Source organism: Zingiber officinale, chromosome 1B (assembly GCF_018446385.1).
Source record: "Zingiber officinale cultivar Zhangliang chromosome 1B, Zo_v1.1, whole genome shotgun sequence".
Taxonomy (NCBI): domain Eukaryota; kingdom Viridiplantae; phylum Streptophyta; class Magnoliopsida; order Zingiberales; family Zingiberaceae; genus Zingiber; species Zingiber officinale.
Genome location: NC_055986.1, coordinates 29,053,378 through 29,070,460, shown reverse-complemented (window position 1 = coordinate 29,070,460; position 17,083 = coordinate 29,053,378). Strand labels below are relative to the sequence as shown.

Here is a 17,083-nt window from a genome sequence, read left to right as displayed (position 1 = left end):
AAGGAGATCCTCCATCACAAATATTTCAAGGCTCCACCCAAAAATTCCAAGAATACTTCCGGAGGAACTACGTGATAATCAAATGCATTATCAATTCGAGCCAATATATTTGCACACACTAAGATGTAATCAGTAAAAAAATAATTTATTGATTATGATAATGTTATATTTTTATTTGATATATGGTAATATTTATGTATTTTTTTAATTATTAATGTTATTTAGAGGGTTAGTAATTTATGGATTTAAATTTTATAAAAATTTAAATACATATAAGGTAAAATAGGAGGAAGAGATAAGAAATATATATATAATTAAAAATATATATATGAGACCACCAAGAATTTGTTGAGAGTTTTATTTAATTATTTATTTTTTAGTGACGGCTATGGATGCTCTGAAGGTATATATATATATATATATATATATATATATATATATAATATGACATTATCATTTTGATTTTTTCAAAAAAAAAATTATATAAATTTCTACCTTCTTTAATGAGTTGTTGAACTTAACACCAACGTTGCTCACGTTGTACAGCCACAACTAGATTCAACACGGATTGCAAGGATGCTAGAAGAAGCGGATCCGAAACCCGAATTATGGATCCGCATCCGCCTATTCTATCCTAAGATCCCTCAACGATCGCCGTCCTTCTGGGCACAAATGATGACGTGGACAGAAACGGACGGTTTAGTCGTATGTTAGCGCATGAAGCACCGTATGCGGACTGTTCAGGCCACGATAATAAACCGATGCCTTCTGAATCGCTTTTGTAGCAAAGGAGAGTGTAGGCGAGGAGATCGGGCATTTCTTCGAGGTGGAAATCTAGGGCGCAGGCGCAACGAAGGAGTTTGTGGATTGGATTACAGCGGACGCTGCCCCTCTCGTCGTCCTTCGTTGCTCGAGGGTTAGGGCATGCAGGGATGGAACTCGAGGAGTTGGTTAAGGAAGGAAAAGAAGGCGAGGAGGTCGTGCACGACGTTGCCTGCTCGATCTGCCTTGAGGCCGTGAAGAGCAGAGGGGGCCGAGCCACTGCTCGGCTGCAATGCGGGCACGAATTCCATCTAGGTTAGTTTCTCTGGATGATTTTCTTCTTTCATTTTTTCTTTGTTTCTGCTCCTTATATATGTTTTTTCCCCGTTGGTATCTGGTGTTTCTACATGGTAGGCAGTGAGATTTGATGGAAAGATGCCTTTTTGGTGGTCTATTTAGGATAATTTCTGGTTTGCAACACAAAATTTCTAAAGAGAAGTAATTACTTCTGTATTTTCCCCTCTTTTCTTATGATGGAAAGATGCCTTTTAGGTGGTCTACTTAAGGTTAATTTTTGGTTTGCAATACAATATCTAAAGAGAAGTAATTACTTCTGTATTTTCCCCTCTTTTCTTATGATGTATATTTTTTGATTCTGTCAAATCTGGCAAATTATTATGAATTAGAGACACGTACAAGTACTTCCATCCTACATGAGCTGCTTGCGTTTGTGAGAATTCCTGCTGATTCTTTACACTAAGTTTGTTCATTCTCTGGAATTAGGAGTAAGGGAGAGGAAAAGGAAGGAAAGATAGGGAAGGGCAGTCACAAAAAAATTTCAAAGCAACATATATACTTCTTCCTTAGTTTCCGGTAACACCTCATTGAGAAAGTGGGCGCGATTTGTTCCAGAGAAAACTCTCTCCATAGTTTGGTATGCTATTTTTCTATTAGAAGATCATATTCCAACAGACAGGTTTTTAGCTTCACTTGACCACTACCACTGCCCTGTTCTTTCTTTGACAAACTAATGCCGCAATTGAGATTTTACTTCTTAAGATTCATGTTCTCAAGTTACAATGGGAAAAAAATTTTAACCAAAAAGAATCATGTTGCACCGTATATTCAAAATTACTACAATTAATATACCGCTTCAATCAAACTTGACCAACAGTTAAAAAAAATGATATAAACTATATTCCATCAGGAGAAAAAAAAATGCGTGCACTTTGGTAATTCAGTAACAAACTTTGATTATTCTCTTTAGAAGTAAGAGTCATGTTTTGAATTTTGATTTATTAGACAAGATATAAAAGGGACAAAGTTAAACAACATAAACAGTAAAAGAGCTAGGGGAGATTCAAAAAAGTTAATTTGTAAATCTTGAATCTATTGAAAGATAGCTAAATAAGCGATAGCGGCATCTGAATGCTAGATGATATTCTAAACAGCAGGAATAATAATAAGTTGTTTAGATCAGATGAACTCTGTGAACAAAAATATCAAAGAAATGTGAAGCAAAACCCCTCAATATCTACTGAAATGGCGTTCAGATGGACATGTGGTGCTAATTATAGAAGATTGTACAATATAATGCAAATGGATGTTGGAGATAATTCTGGCAGATAAATAAGAAAAAGGTATCCAAGGTTAGACTGCTCCGTCCTTTGACCAAGCAAGATATACAATGAAATGATCAATAAGGTGAGTCTGTGCATTGAACATGCCAGTTGAAGTAAGATGATCATAGCAAAGTCAAAAGACTTTGAGATTATGATGCTAGGATATCCAATAAAAATGATCTAAATATTCTTACTAGGTACAATCAGAAAAAAACAACTGCACTTACTGTGCTAGTGCCTGGGTTGTTTACCTCATCAATAAGTCCTGGAATTTGGTTGCTCTACTACTATCAATGCTTCTTGAGGAGGCTGTGCCAGCGGTGAGGAGGAGGGAGAGGGTCGAGATGGCAAAGCAAGATTAGCTGCATCTGCTGGAAGGGATGTGTTCTCTCGCTGAAACCAAGCCTTGTGAGAGTTGGGTTTCTTGATTGCTCAAAATGGATGATTGGAGGAGTTGAGGGCGAAACTGGGAAAAAGGAGTGTGGTAGCAATCTTGTGGGGAGGAACGACTCCTGGTCCAATGTCTGAGAGGAGGATGAGGATGGTCATGTTAGAAAGCACAAGAGGTTGTACTTGCATTATTGTGGGTTCAGCTCTATGGAGAGGGCTTCACCGGGGACCATAAATTCTACTTTTTGCAACCACCTCTCTCTCATAATTTATGATCGGGCACCTTTTTTTTCATGGGAGGGCCCTTGCACTTTAAGGACATTATAATAGGATTTTTTTACTGCATTTACCTCCAAGTTATATCCAATTTTTCTGTTTTATTGTCCTTCAAAAGCAAATAAGCTGGACATCCATATTGTAAAGTGCAGACTAGGTTGCACATGTTGAGTTTTCTTTGATATAATTTACTGCTACAAAAGAATTCCAACTCTATGTTAGTAAATAATTCTTAATTTTCTGAGTTCCAACTTTTATATTTGTTTTTGCATGAGGAAATGAGAATTGAAACTCCATTTCTTATGTTTGGAATTAAAGGATACCATATTTGATACTATATATTATTTATGTTGAAGAATTCTTTAGTGCCATGTTTTTTAGAAATTTTCAAAAATCATAAGACTGTGATAATATAATTCTTTTTACTGGAGTCTTCTGTATCCTCACTTTGTGATAGTAGAATTGTAGTTCTCATTTTTGTTATTTTCCAAAAATTAGCAATCTGATACATACAAACAATTATAATTTTATATTTGTTGCACTAAAAACTGTTCTTGTCAGCACTATATTCACTCTTCACTTTGCCTATCTCCTAGTATCTTTGGTGATGATATATTCTGTTAAATATCATGTCAAGCTATTCCAAAAGAGCAGATGGGTGTTGGTGCAACTGCTAAAACTTGAGAGTGTGTTGGGCCTTTGTTTATTTATGATGACTTCAACATGATGATGATTAAATGTTGCATTTTCTCTTCATAAACTTGTTGTTTTTGGTCATTTCCAAACCGTGGCTCACCATATCAAACTTCCAGATTTTCATTTCCCAATTAGAGCTCAATAACTACAATCTTATTCTCTCCAAGGTTTCTTTTATCTTTCACCTTATGACTGTTCTCCCTTCTTTTTTCACAGTTTGTAAAGAGACACAAACTGGTGTGATAAAAGGTTATCAAATAATGGTTCCTATTGTGGAATTGCAAATCCTATCAAATCTTAAATTCAATTACAAATTGTAATATAATTTAGAAAGTTTTCTACCTTGGAATAATTTTTACATTCTAATATTCTATATGATATCTACAATAAGGCAATTCTATTTTGTATCGCAACATGATTAATGTAGGTGCAGCGGAGGCCGGCAAGAGGGGGGTGAATTGCTGAAAACAAAAATAAACTATACCCTCCTCGGATTTCAACTCAGAAAAGCAACAATAAAATAATAACAAATAAAGAAATAGAAATTAAGCAGAAGACAGGAATTTAACCTGGTTACAACCAAGAGGGTTGTTAATCCAGGGCAGTGACAAAAGCGCAGTAGAAGATCTCCTTTTGCTGAAGGCGGAGAAGCCTTTTACACTTTGAGGCTTAGAACTATTGCTAGGAAAGACTATACAATTGATTGCTTGAGTTGTATTGAATTCCTAGCTCCAGGGGTCTTTAAATAGCCTCTGGAAATCTGATCTCGAGGGTCCAAGGCGCCTCCAATGGGTGAGCGGATAAAACTTTATCCGCGGCGCAAACGTGATCGATTTGACTGTTGGGCGCCTTCAACAGTGAAGGCGCCCGAGCTGATGGGCGCCTCAGTCGACTTAATTCGCTTGCTTCTTTGCCGCTTTGACTTACGCGTTTGATCTTTTGGGTGATCATGCCAACCGGAATAGGGCTCACCGAACCCACTTCGGCCTTCTCCTCGGCAGCTTCGTCAACTCTCGTCCCTCGAATGTCGCGCACGTTCTTTTCGCTCCACCGGAGTACTCTTCCGCAGCTCTCTCGTCCTTCGGATGCACCGAGCCTGTCGGCTCCCTTCCCGTGCCGTCCTTCTCGCTAGCTGCGTCTTCCGCTCGACTTCCTGTGCTCCTAAGCTCCTGCACACTCAGACATAGGGATCAAACAAAGCAGGACCTAACCAACTTGGTTGATCACATCAAAATACTCACGGTGACCAACAATCTCCCCCTTTTTGATGTGCATCAACCCAAGTTCAAGTTAGGGTAAAAATAGACAGAAAAGTAATTTTAAAAAAAAAATTACTAAACTCACATATTAAGCATTAGTTTGCAATAAATAAAATTGCAACTACAAAAAGAATATTTTTAATTTTAAAAAAAAATTTCTCCCCCTAAATATGTACTTCTCTAAGCTTGTACCTTTCTCTCCCCCTTTGATGACAGCAAAAACGGGATAATAGAAAAAAAATTTAGCATAAATTTTAAGTTAGAAAAATTTCTAATTTAAGATGAAATTAGAAAAACAGAAATTTCAAAGATATTTCTAAGTAAAATGAAGTTTTTGGGAAAAAAAATTCTAAGTAAAAAAATTCTAACCACAATAATTTGTTTGGATTTTTCAAAATAATTTCTAAGTAAAAAATTGATTTTTAGAAAAGAAATTCTAAGCAAAGCTTTCAAGAGATGTTTTTCTAAAAAAGATGAATTTCTAAGGAAATGTTTAAAAAATTTTCAAAGCATTAATTAATTCCAATTTTAATGCTTTTATCATAAAGTTAATTAAACATTTTTATTTCGATATTTCGGCTTCCAGGTCGTGGCGAGGCACTATGCCTTCTTGGTTATTGGAGCAACAACCACTTCCTTAGACAAAGCTTCCATAAAGAAATTCAAAGTTTAATTTTCTTACTGTAAGCTTTAAATGAATTAATTTAGCACAGATTTCGGAACCCAATAGAGGTTCCTTCCTACAGGGTTATTCAAAAATTTCGGGGGTACATAGTTCTTGGGTACTCTTTTAGGTTGACCCTGATGGTTTCTAATGTACCAATTCAATTTTCCATAAATTTTTAATTTTGAGTTTGGAAATTTATTTGTATTTAAACATGCATCAGATTTCAATTTTTCAATTTCTAATTTTAATTTATCATTTTCTGATTTTATACTATCGTACATCTCAAGTGGACATGCTTTTGCTAATTTCATTTTCAATTCTTTATTTTCTTTTTCTAATTCGAATAAGTCTTTAGAAAGAGATTTAATAAAGCGAAAAGACTGAGTCGGGGTTAGATTACGTACCTGACTTACCTGACTCGGTGAGGCTCCCCCTTCACTGCAGCTTTCCTCTTCTGATGTTCCTCCCCCTTCATCGATACTCATCTCTGAGCTTGACTCTTCTTCCAGCTGATGGTTAGCTATTAGAGCTATCCCCGAGAATTCTTCGACGTCTGATTCGGAGGATGAGTCTGACCAAGTGGCCTTCAGGTTCTTGTGTTTGGAGGATTCTGGTTTCTTGTACTTGGTCTTTGCCTTCTCCTTTTGCTTGCTCTTCAATTTCAGGTAGTCATCCTTGATGTGCCCTTCTTCGTTGCAGTTGTAGCAACGAGTCGTTCTTTTTCTCTCATGCCTCTGCGATCTAAATTTGTTAGATTTAAAAAATTTATTGAAGCGTCTTACCAGTAGTGTCGCTTCTGATTCGTCGACCGAGGCTTCGGAGTCAGAACTGTTCATTTTTGCCTTTAAGGCAATGTTTTGACTGATCTTCTCTACTCCATTGGGCTCTGAAACTCGAGTTTCGTGAAGTTCAAAAGTGGAAAACAATTGTTCTAAAGTACTTACCTCGAGGTCCTTAGAGATATAGTACGCATCTACTAAGGAGGTCCACTCTGGAGTTCTGGGGAAGGCGTTGAGCGCGTACCGGATAGAGTCCTGGTTCGTTACCTCTTCTCCAAGATTGGTTAGTTGCGTGATCAACTCTTTGATCCTTGCTTGGAGCTGCGCTACCTTCTCGCCTTGGTTCATCCGGAGGTTCGTCAACTGGTTCCGGAGGATGTCGCGCCTTGCTAGCTTCGCTTCGGAGGTACCTTCGTGGAGCTCCAGGAATTTTTCCCAGATATCTTTCGCAGAGTCGTAGCTTCCGATCCGATTTACCTCCTGAGGTGGCAGAATGCTGAGCAGGTGGAACTCAGCCTTTCCGTTGGCGACGAAATCGGCTTGCTCCTTCTTGCTCCATGTATTTTCTTCTTTATCTTTCGGCGCTGCAAAACCATATTTCATTGTAATAAGAATATCAAAATCCGTTTTAAAAAATACCTCTATTTTTCGCTTCCATGTGGCGAAATCTCCGTCGAACTTTGGAGGATGAATATTTGCTCCGGCCATTGTCTTGATCGTTGTGCTTCAGTCGGCGATTAGTCCTTCTGATACCAATTGTAGGTGCAGCGGAGGCCGGCAAGAGGGGGGTGAATTGCTGAAAACAAAAATAAACTATACCCTCCTCGGATTTCAACTCAGAAAAGCAATAGTAAAATAATAACAAATAAAGAAATAGAAATTAAGCAGAAGACAGGAATTTAACCTGGTTACAACCAAGAGGGTTGTTAATCCAGGGCAGTGACAAAAGCGCAGTAGAAGATCTTCTTTTGCTGAAGGCGGAGAAGCCTTTTACACTTTGAGGCTTAGAACTATTGCTAGGAAAGATTATACAATTGATTGCTTGAGTTGTATTGAATTCCTAGCTCCAGGGGCCTTTAAATAGCCTCTGGAAATCTGATCTCGAGGGTCCAAGGCGCCTCCAATGGGTGAGCGGATTAAACTTTATCCGTGGCCCAAACGGTCAGTTTTGACCTGTTGAAGGCGCCTTCAACAAGGCTGAAGGCGCCTTCAAGCTGGAGGCGCCTTCAAGCTGGAGGCGCCTCCAAGCTGGCAGCTTGAATTCCAGCTTGTTTCTTTGCTTCGCTTTGGCTTCCGACGCTTCGATCTTTTTGGGTGATTGCGGCCAATCGGAATAGGGCTCACCCGAACCCAATTCCCGACCTTCTCCTCGAGCAGGCTTCCGTCCTGCTTCTCGTCCCTCGAACGCCGCGCACGTTCTTCCCGCTCCACCGGAGTACTCTTCCGCAGCTCTCTCGTCCTTCGGACGCACCAAGCCCGTCGGCTCCCTTCCCGTGCCGTCCTTCTCGCTAGCTGCGTCTTCCGCTCGACTTCCTGCGCTCCTAAGCTCCTGCACACTCAGACACAGGGATCAAACAAAGCAGGACCTAACCAACTTGGTTGATCACATCAAAATACCTACGGGGACCAACAATTAATGGGGCATGTTGATTGATACGGGTTATAAGGAGTGGATCCCGTGTAATAATGTGAAAGGGAATATTAGGAGAAGAGGGAAGAAATAGGGAGGCTCGGATAAGATGAATGCGCTCAATAAGCAAATCCCGGTTGGAAATATAGAGTCGGCTGGGATAAAACTAATGGAGCGCACAATGTAAGTAGGTATATTCGGCAGACAAAGCTCGACCAAGCAAATAGTGTCGGACGAACCCAAATGGGTGAAGTATTAGCAAGCACACCTACGCCCAGCGGGGGAGCTTCGGTCGAGCATGAACCGACTGAGAATATAAGTCCGTTCGAGTATATAAGCCCGACTGAACTAAAACAGACAAAGGATTAGCGCGCTTAAATACACCCGACAGTAGAGGTTCGACCAAGTATAAAGTACTGGTCGAGTTAAAATAACAGAGGGTCAATGAACCTAGGAACGCTTAGCAAGCAAAGCTCCGCTAAACTTAAAGGCATGTATCCCTAAGCAAGCTCTGTAATCGGTCAAGCGAAGATCGATTGCATATCATAAGGCCCAACATGACTCAATAGGCAAAGCCCGAGTGGGCATCAACACAATGTAGGCACAATACACTCGGTAGTAGAAGCCCGGTCGAGCATACACATAACTCGTTCGGTAATATAGTCTCGGGCGATCAAGCAGGCATACGAACCAAGGTTGTCGGAAGGGGCTCGGCTCAATACGCTCGATAGTAGAAACTCGGTTGAGCATACACATAATTCGTTCGGTAATGTAATCTCGAGCGATCAAGCCGACATACAAACCAAGGTTGTTAGAGGGGACTCGGCTGGTTGGACATAGGCACAATACACTCGATAGTAGAATCCTGGTCGATCATACACATAACTCGTTCGGTAATGTAATCTCGGGCGATCGAGCCGACATACAAACCAAGGTTGGGGACTCAGCTTGGAAGTATCCGATCGGACATAGACACAATACGCTCGTTAATACAATCCCGGAAGGTTATATCAACACACACTTTTATGAGGCTATTAGTATGAGATCGGCCTGGTAAAATTTGGCCGAGCATAAAGACACTCACGTTTATTAAACCTCATAAACATAGCCAGTAAGGAGTATTATAATTAAATATGAGTGGGGTATGAGAATAATATATGATCATATGACAGTTTGGTTAATTCAGCGGGAAACAGTTTCTAGAAACTTCTGTAAGTGCGCTAGACGACAAAGAAGGTACATCTGGGGTAAAAAAAATTCCTTAAACTATTATCGCAGGTACTTACGTCATCTCATAACAAATTCTAACAAACCGGGGTCCACCTCATGATCACGGAGGTTATATGAGGTGGTATAAAAAGGGGAATATTCTCCGTTGGCAAGGTACACAAAACGCCACCGTTGAAACCCTAGTTCCACTTCGGTTTTTACTGTACTTCTTCTTCTTCCCACTTGGAACAGAGGGGACTGACTTGAGCGTCGGAGGACCTAGTTAGCGATTTCCACCTCGGTCTTAGGTCACTAACGCTTTGTTGGTTGGTTCCGTAGTACGCAGGAGGCGACAGCATCTGCCGGAACATCGAGCTGTGGTTTTCTTCATCACGGTGATCCAATTTGCCGGAGTCTTCCTTAGATTTGCTTTGGGTTTCTCAGATCTAGCTTCAACCTGCTATTCTCATCGCTAAAAGGTACTTTTGACTGGATTTCTTCGGGATCTGTTTTGGTTTTCTCAAATCCATTATTATTCGCTTTCCCCGGGGTCGTTGCCTATCTCTCCTCCAAAGTTATCGCTTGTCGTCCCTAGCTCTTCATCTCGTTACGCTTTCAGACAGGATCAAATTTGGCGCCGTTTGTGGGAATAGCAGGTTGAAGCTAGATTTGAGAAACCCAAAGCAGATTTAGGGAAGACTCCTGCGAATTGGAGCACCGTGATGAAGAAAACCACAGCTCGATGTTCCGGCGGATGCTGTCGCCTCCTGCGCACTACGGAACCAACCAACAAAGCGTTAATAACCTAAGACCGAGGTGGGAATCCCTGGCTGGGTCCTCTGACGCTCAAGTCAGTCCCCTCGGTTCCAAGTGGGAAGAAGAAGTACAGTAAAAACCGAAGTGGAACTAGGGTTTCAGCGGTGGCGTTTTGCGTACATTTCTAACGGAGAGGATTCCCCTTTTTATATAACCTCCGTGATCATGAGGTGGACTCCGGTTTGTTAGAATTTGTTATGAGATGACGTAAGTACCTGCAATAATAGTTTAAGAAATCTTTTTTGTACCCCAGATGTACCTTCTTTGTCGTCTAGCGCACTTACAGAAGTTTCTAGAAACTGTTTCCCGCTGAATTAACCAAACTATCATATGATCATATATTATTCTCATACCCCACTCATATTTAATTATAATACTCCTTACTGGCTATGTTCATGAGGTTTAATAAACGTGAGTGTCTTTATGCCCGGCTAGATTTTGCCAGGTCGATCTCATACTAATAGCCTCATAAAGGTGCGTGTTGATATACCCGCTCAGGATTGTATTACCGAGCGTATTGTGCCTATGTTCGATTGGATACTTCCAAGCTGAGTCCCTTACAACCTTGGTTTGTATGTCGGCTTGATCGCCCGAGATTACATTACCGAACGAATTATGTGTATGCTCGACCGGGATTCTACTATCAAGCGTATTGTGCCTATGCCCGATCGAATACTTCCAAGCCGAGTCCCCTCTAACAACCTTGGTTTGTATGTCGGCTCGATCGTCCGAGATTACATTACCGAACGAGTTATGTGTATGCTCGACCGGGCTTCTACTATCGAGCGTATTGAGCCGAGCCCCTTCTGACAACCTTGGTTCGTATGCCTGCTTGATCGCCCGAGACTATATTACCGAACGAGTTATGTGTATGTTCGACCGGGCTTCTACTACCGAGTGTATTGTGCCTACATTGTGTTGATGCCTGCTCCGGCTTTGCCTATTGAGTCATGTTGGGCCTTATGATATACAATCGATCTTCGCTTGACCGATTACAGAGATTGCTTAGGGATACACGCCTTTAAGCTTAGCGGAGCTTTGCTTGCTAAGCGTTCCTAGGTTCATTGACCCTCTGCTATTTTAACTCGGCCGGTACTTTATGCTTGGTCGAACCTCTCGGGCGTATCTGAACGCGCTAATCCTTTGTCTGTTTTAGTTCAGTCGGGCTTATATACTCGATCGGACTTATATTCTCGGTCGGTATTTCATGCTCGATCGAAGCTCCCCTGCTGGGTGTAGGTGTGCGGTGTGCTTGCTAATACTTCACCCATTTGGGTTCGTCCGACACTATATGCTTGGCCGAGCTTTGTTTGCCGAATATACCTACTTACATTGTGCGCTCCGTTAGTTTTATCCCAGTCGGCCCTATATTTCCGACCGAGATTTGCTTATTGAGCTCATTCATCTTATCCGAGCCTCCCTATTTCTTCCCTCTTCTCCTTATATTCCCTTTCACATTATCACACGGGATCCACTCCTTATAACCCGTATCATTGATCTTGATTCACAACGATAAAATATGGTTCATATTTCACTTATAAAAAAATTTCAAAATATTATCTTTCAATTAAAAAATGAAATGACAATAGTACATTTCACATTGACTATCTTTAGCAATGGAACACTCACCATTGATTCTTTGGGCCAACATTTTTTTTTCTACTTCATCCTTCCTAGCCTCTGCATTTGTATCCTTTTATAACATTCATATTTATTTATTTATGTGATAGGCTGGCTTACTTTTTGATGGATTGAGTTTATTTAAATTAAAAAGGGCAGTCCGGTGCACGAAACTCTCGCTATGCGGAGTTCCGGGGAAGAATCCATTGTACGCAGCCTTACCCTCTTTTTTTGCAAGTGGCTGTTTCCAGGATTCGAATTCGTGACCTTTTGGTCACAAAGCAACAACTTTACCGTTGCGCCAAGGCTCCCCTTTGGTTAGGTTTATTTAATTTATTGGATTTAATTTTGATGAGTGCTATTTGATCTTTAATGAGGTTTCTTTCTTCTTTTTTTTTTTCTCATAATATAAAAATGTAGAATCACATTTAATTGAATTGTCACTATCCCTTTAAGTTCTGATTCAGATGTCTACACCTATCATGACAATACAGATTGCCAACCCTATGGTTTTATTAACTACGATTGGAATTTCTTAAGTTTTGGTTGACATCCACCATTGATCATTCAACTCTGAATTCCTGATGTTCACACTCTTTGGAACATACCTTTTTGACTACAATATTTTCTGAGTTTCAGAGTTTAAAGGTCAGCTACCTTAGCTCTTCATAACGTAAACCTGTTTAGTGTGCTTAATTTTTTATCATTACATGCTGTTTAAAGTTAAACTAAAGACGAAGTTAACTTATGCTCACAGGTGAATCATCTATTTTTTTTTTTCAGACAATTATTCTTATGCTAAATATGATGATTACCTGCCATGATAAATTGGCTTTTCCAGCTAGAACTTTAGCCGACTTACTAATTGTCATTGCCAAATTATTTGTTTCAGATTGCATTGGTTCTGCCTTTAATGCTAAAGGAGTGATGCAATGCCCGAATTGTCGAAAAGTTGAAGAGGGAGGAAATTGGCTCTACTCAAATGGCTGCCATCCAACTCCAGATCTTGTTGTCGATGAGTGGATGCACAATGAAGACCTTCACAATCATAGTTACACTGAACCTGTATGTTGATAATGATGAATTATTACTCCTCATTATGCACATTTGTATTTGTTTAAACTTTCAATAACCCATCCCATTTAGATATTGAACATTTATAAATTTCACTAAGAAAAAAAAATTGATACCTGACTATGCATGACTTCTTGAGTATAATGGTTTCTGTGATTCCATTTCTCCTGTGGTCTCCTCTTATTATTTTTCAGATCTTTTGTTTCAATTGAATTTTTTTTCTCATCACACTTTTCTATTTGTTTCTACAGTCAGATGGAGGTCATTGGTGCCCTTTCAGTGGCTTGGCAAGAATTCAATCACTGTTTGAGTAAGTTTGACATTATATGATCTTTCTTTATTGTATAATGGCAACCACTTTTTACTATTTGTGCTTTGACAAGATTTGTAACCAACCTTATTTTTCAGAAATAAATGCCATTGTTTTTTGTTTTTTATGTTGAAAATTAAGAGTCGGAGATTGAAAACTATGGTAAGCTTGGAAGCAGCCCCCCATTCCCACCACAACATTAGATGTAATGAGGTTAACTAAGTTTTGGAGGAAAGGACCTATATGATATCACAACCAAAATTTATAATTTTTAAGGATCATATTTTGGCCTGACCAGAGAACCGAACACCCGTTCGGCCTAGTTGGAGAATTGGGACATGCACTCAGTTTGACCGGAGAAATACCCTTGCAACTTATAGCGTTCAGTAAAAGTGTACTTAGAAGTACTCTTGCTTAAGTAAAACAATGATGATATAAAAAATATATTTAAAATAATTATTTTTAATTGAATTTAAGAGTTACTTATAAATTGTATATTTAGTCTTGATTCTTATTTTTATATGTGATTAAATTATCAGTATTTTTATTTTATTTTAAAATTATTACTATATGATTTATATTAAAATTTTAATTATTTTTCAAACCTACAATTTGCTTTACACGCTAGAATGCTTATAGTATACTCCCATGAGCTAATGTAGTTGGTTCATGCAAGGGTGTTGCTGCCCGGGTCGATTCCCGGGGGTGCGAAATGCCCGTTGCTTCAATCCCTTTTTGCATGCGCTGTTGTTGCTGGGTGAAGCCATCGTGATTTACCTCCCTTCTAAATAGTGGGGGGCCACCCTGACGGGGCTGTCGAGGTGATAGTTTTATCTATTGCTACCAATAGAATGCTTATAGTATATTCATAACGTACAATATGTTTATAGTTAAAATTTGCTCTATACGTTAGAAATTTTATTGTTTTTCAAAGCTACAAGTTGCTTATTTTATAGCCATCCCCCTTTTTAGGGAAAATCAAAACCAATGAAGCAGAAATATGATTGATCAAAGATTATAAGCTTTGATCATTCCATTTATTTCACATGTCATGGTTCTTAGAATTTGATTATCAAATCTTGTGTGAGATACAGAGCTTCTTGTTCAAATTATGAAACATCTCAATTTATAAATTTATAAATTGTGTTCTTCCTTTCCCTCGTAAGAAACAAAAGTTGCATTTATTGTCTGTTTCCTTTCTGATGAATTTGGGTGTCAAACGTTTATCGGAAACTGCTAGAAGTAAACCTTGAGGTAGATATACATAATACTGTAAATCTAACTGCATGTTTGAATGACTTTCTCTTGTGTGTTTTTTGTAAACTCATGTTGCACGGGAATTGCATTGGGTTAGTTAATTATTGAACTTTTGTTCATAAATGGAGCACAGTTCGCATAATTCTTTTCTAACGCACTCCCTTATTGTTGGTGGCGACCATATTCCTTGCTAAAAGCCGCAATCTTTATAGTACATTAGTGACCTAACTTATCTTTTCTATTTTCTAGGGAAGGTGAATCTTCTTCAGCTGTTGCTTGTAAGTTGATGCTTCGGAAATATTAAATAGACGCAATGTGAACTAAATTGGAATAATCAAGGATAATTTTGTTTTCGCAGTTCGTGATCTTTTTGGATATCATGCTATTATGACTGAGCACCAGGCTACCATGTCATCAACTCATCCCTGCCCTTTCATAGCTCACACACAATGGCTCCAACCTCCTCCCAATCATTCATTTGATTTACAGCCTGATGGTCTTGGATATCACCAACAATGGAGTTATTTCTCGAGACCAAGAGATATTCACACTCGAATTGCGGCACTAAATAATTTGCGAAATCATGCTTGGGGGCATCACCATCATCCATATTACCCTCCTAATGCCCACATTAACAGTGCTGATCTAGCATCTCACTTTTCAAGGTCTGAAACAGATGGTTTTCCTAGTGCCGATTCTGTTTTCCCTCCATTTGTTTTCAGCCACAGGTGAGTTATGTTCATTTATCTATTTATGATATGCCAACTTGTGCATTCATTCAAATAATATGACTGGCAATTGTCGTATCTACAAACCCTGATTAATATGTTCGCGTGTTTAACTTTACTCGGTTATTATTCATGCCCCCCACATAGTTCAACTTTGCTTGATGTACAATCACTGTGTGATGATTCTAACGTCTCTGTTTCTGTTTTCTTGCAGAAATGGCTCGAGACCTGGAGCTACCAGTTCCTCTGTTCCCCCCATGGTTCCACCGCACCCTAGAACCCTTGCCAATTTTTCTGAAGTCTACCAGCGTCAAAATTCTCAAAATGTGCACGGAACAAACATGCCACAGCCTGCAAACTGGAGGGGTGTCAATTCAGGAGAACAGGCATGGCCTTTCTTGATATCTTCAACCGTTTCTTTCAATGCCGGGGCAATTCAAAATATCGGTCGCCATCCATGGGAGCCTGATGGTGCATCGACACATCTGTTTTCACCTGTTGGCAGGGAATTCATTGCCGGGGGCCCTTACCCTCAGCCAAATGGTGCATCAGATTCCAACTCTCCGATGAACTACTTGCTGCTGCCGAATGGCCCCGAGAGGTTATCAGTGCAAGCTGGATACAACCAAACAATACCTCCAGCTTGCATGCTGTCCCTGATGTGATGCCGTTCTATATTTCATTTCGGGATATACAAATAGTCGACTTCCTCAAGTCTCTCCATAAACTATGATTGGCTGCCCTTGGTCGCAAGGCTTCGAAGTAGTTCTGTTTGGACTGCATCCATCGTTTATAAACATGGCGGACATGTCTATTCTCATGGATAAGATGAATGACCAGAAATGGCATGATTGAAACAATCTGTTTTTAAACTCTTAGTGAAGGGAAGACCCTCATAAGTTTAAAAGCCTGCACATTTTCTTTGTGGGAAAATGTATCGTCAAATTATAAGCTATTTTCCCGAGTCTTCAGTGAAACGAAGACCGTCTGTACATTCGAAAAGCAGATGCTTTACTTCTCTTTTTAGTCGCATTTTGACTGCATGGCTGAATGATGCACATTAGTGCACGCGTCAACACTGGTGGGCGTGTTTATGTATTTGATTATTTAAATGTTTTGGGTTTTGCCTTCTCGCATGGTTTGGTTAAATTTAAAATATAATTTATTTAAATCTAAAAGTCAGAGTGTCAAGAAATTCGTTCCGTATGAGTTTGATATACTGCTAATAATATCTCTGATTAATCTTGAAAGTGATCCGTTCGGCTCTAGGAAAATTTTTTTATCGACTATCAGTTAAATTAAAAAGCACAAATAGATCATAATTGATGGTCTAATATCATAATATGTTTAAACTCCCTAAATTTAATATACCCTAAGTGATATTTTTCACAATTCATAGTCTTGGGGTAATATATAGTGTTTATCATTTTTTTATACCAGGTATATCTTATAATTTGAATAATTATGAGAAAAACAGTTTAATCTCACGTTCCACCCACAAAGTAAATCTAGAAAGTATAGTAGCTCTTGACGTGATGTCCAATTTTACCATTAGTTTAATTGTTGTAAGTGCATTCTACGTGAGAATTGAACTCTGATTGTTTGAGAAAAGTACTATACTTCTTATTCACCACACTAAGCGCTCGGGCATATGATGTTTTATCATTTTTATACCAGATATTTAGATCTTATAGCTCGATTAATTTTGGAATAGACGGTCTGATTTCACATTTCGCCAAAAAATAAATCAGGAAGTATTCGCGATGGTCAGTATTCACGATGGTCCGTCCAAAGCTACCAACGTCCTTAGGTTTGTCATCCTATGGAAAGCAAAATATCCTGTAATATATCATAGTTGAAATTTAAAACTTAGGTGTCTAAGCGCGACACCAAACCCCTGAGAACATATGATGTTTTATCATTGCATCAAAAATAAAATTGTCATCTTAGCGGCCCTTCTAGAATGAACCCACATACTTTGAAAAAGG

At 39.2% G+C, this 17,083-nt stretch overlaps 1 protein-coding gene across 1 annotated transcript; it reads left to right on the top strand.

Annotated features, from left to right (window-relative positions):
* The first annotated feature begins 762 nt into the window (after positions 1 to 762).
* On the top strand, positions 763 to 16,244 carry LOC122054281 (E3 ubiquitin-protein ligase RFI2-like). Its single transcript, XM_042616059.1, has 6 exons — positions 763 to 1,077; positions 12,619 to 12,791; positions 13,052 to 13,110; positions 14,617 to 14,645; positions 14,726 to 15,095; positions 15,310 to 16,244. The coding sequence occupies exons 1-6, from the start codon at positions 933 to 935 to the stop codon at positions 15,758 to 15,760; spliced, it is 1,227 nt and encodes a 408-aa protein (XP_042471993.1). The 5' UTR covers positions 763 to 932; the 3' UTR covers positions 15,761 to 16,244.
* Positions 16,245 to 17,083: the final 839 nt, after the last annotated feature.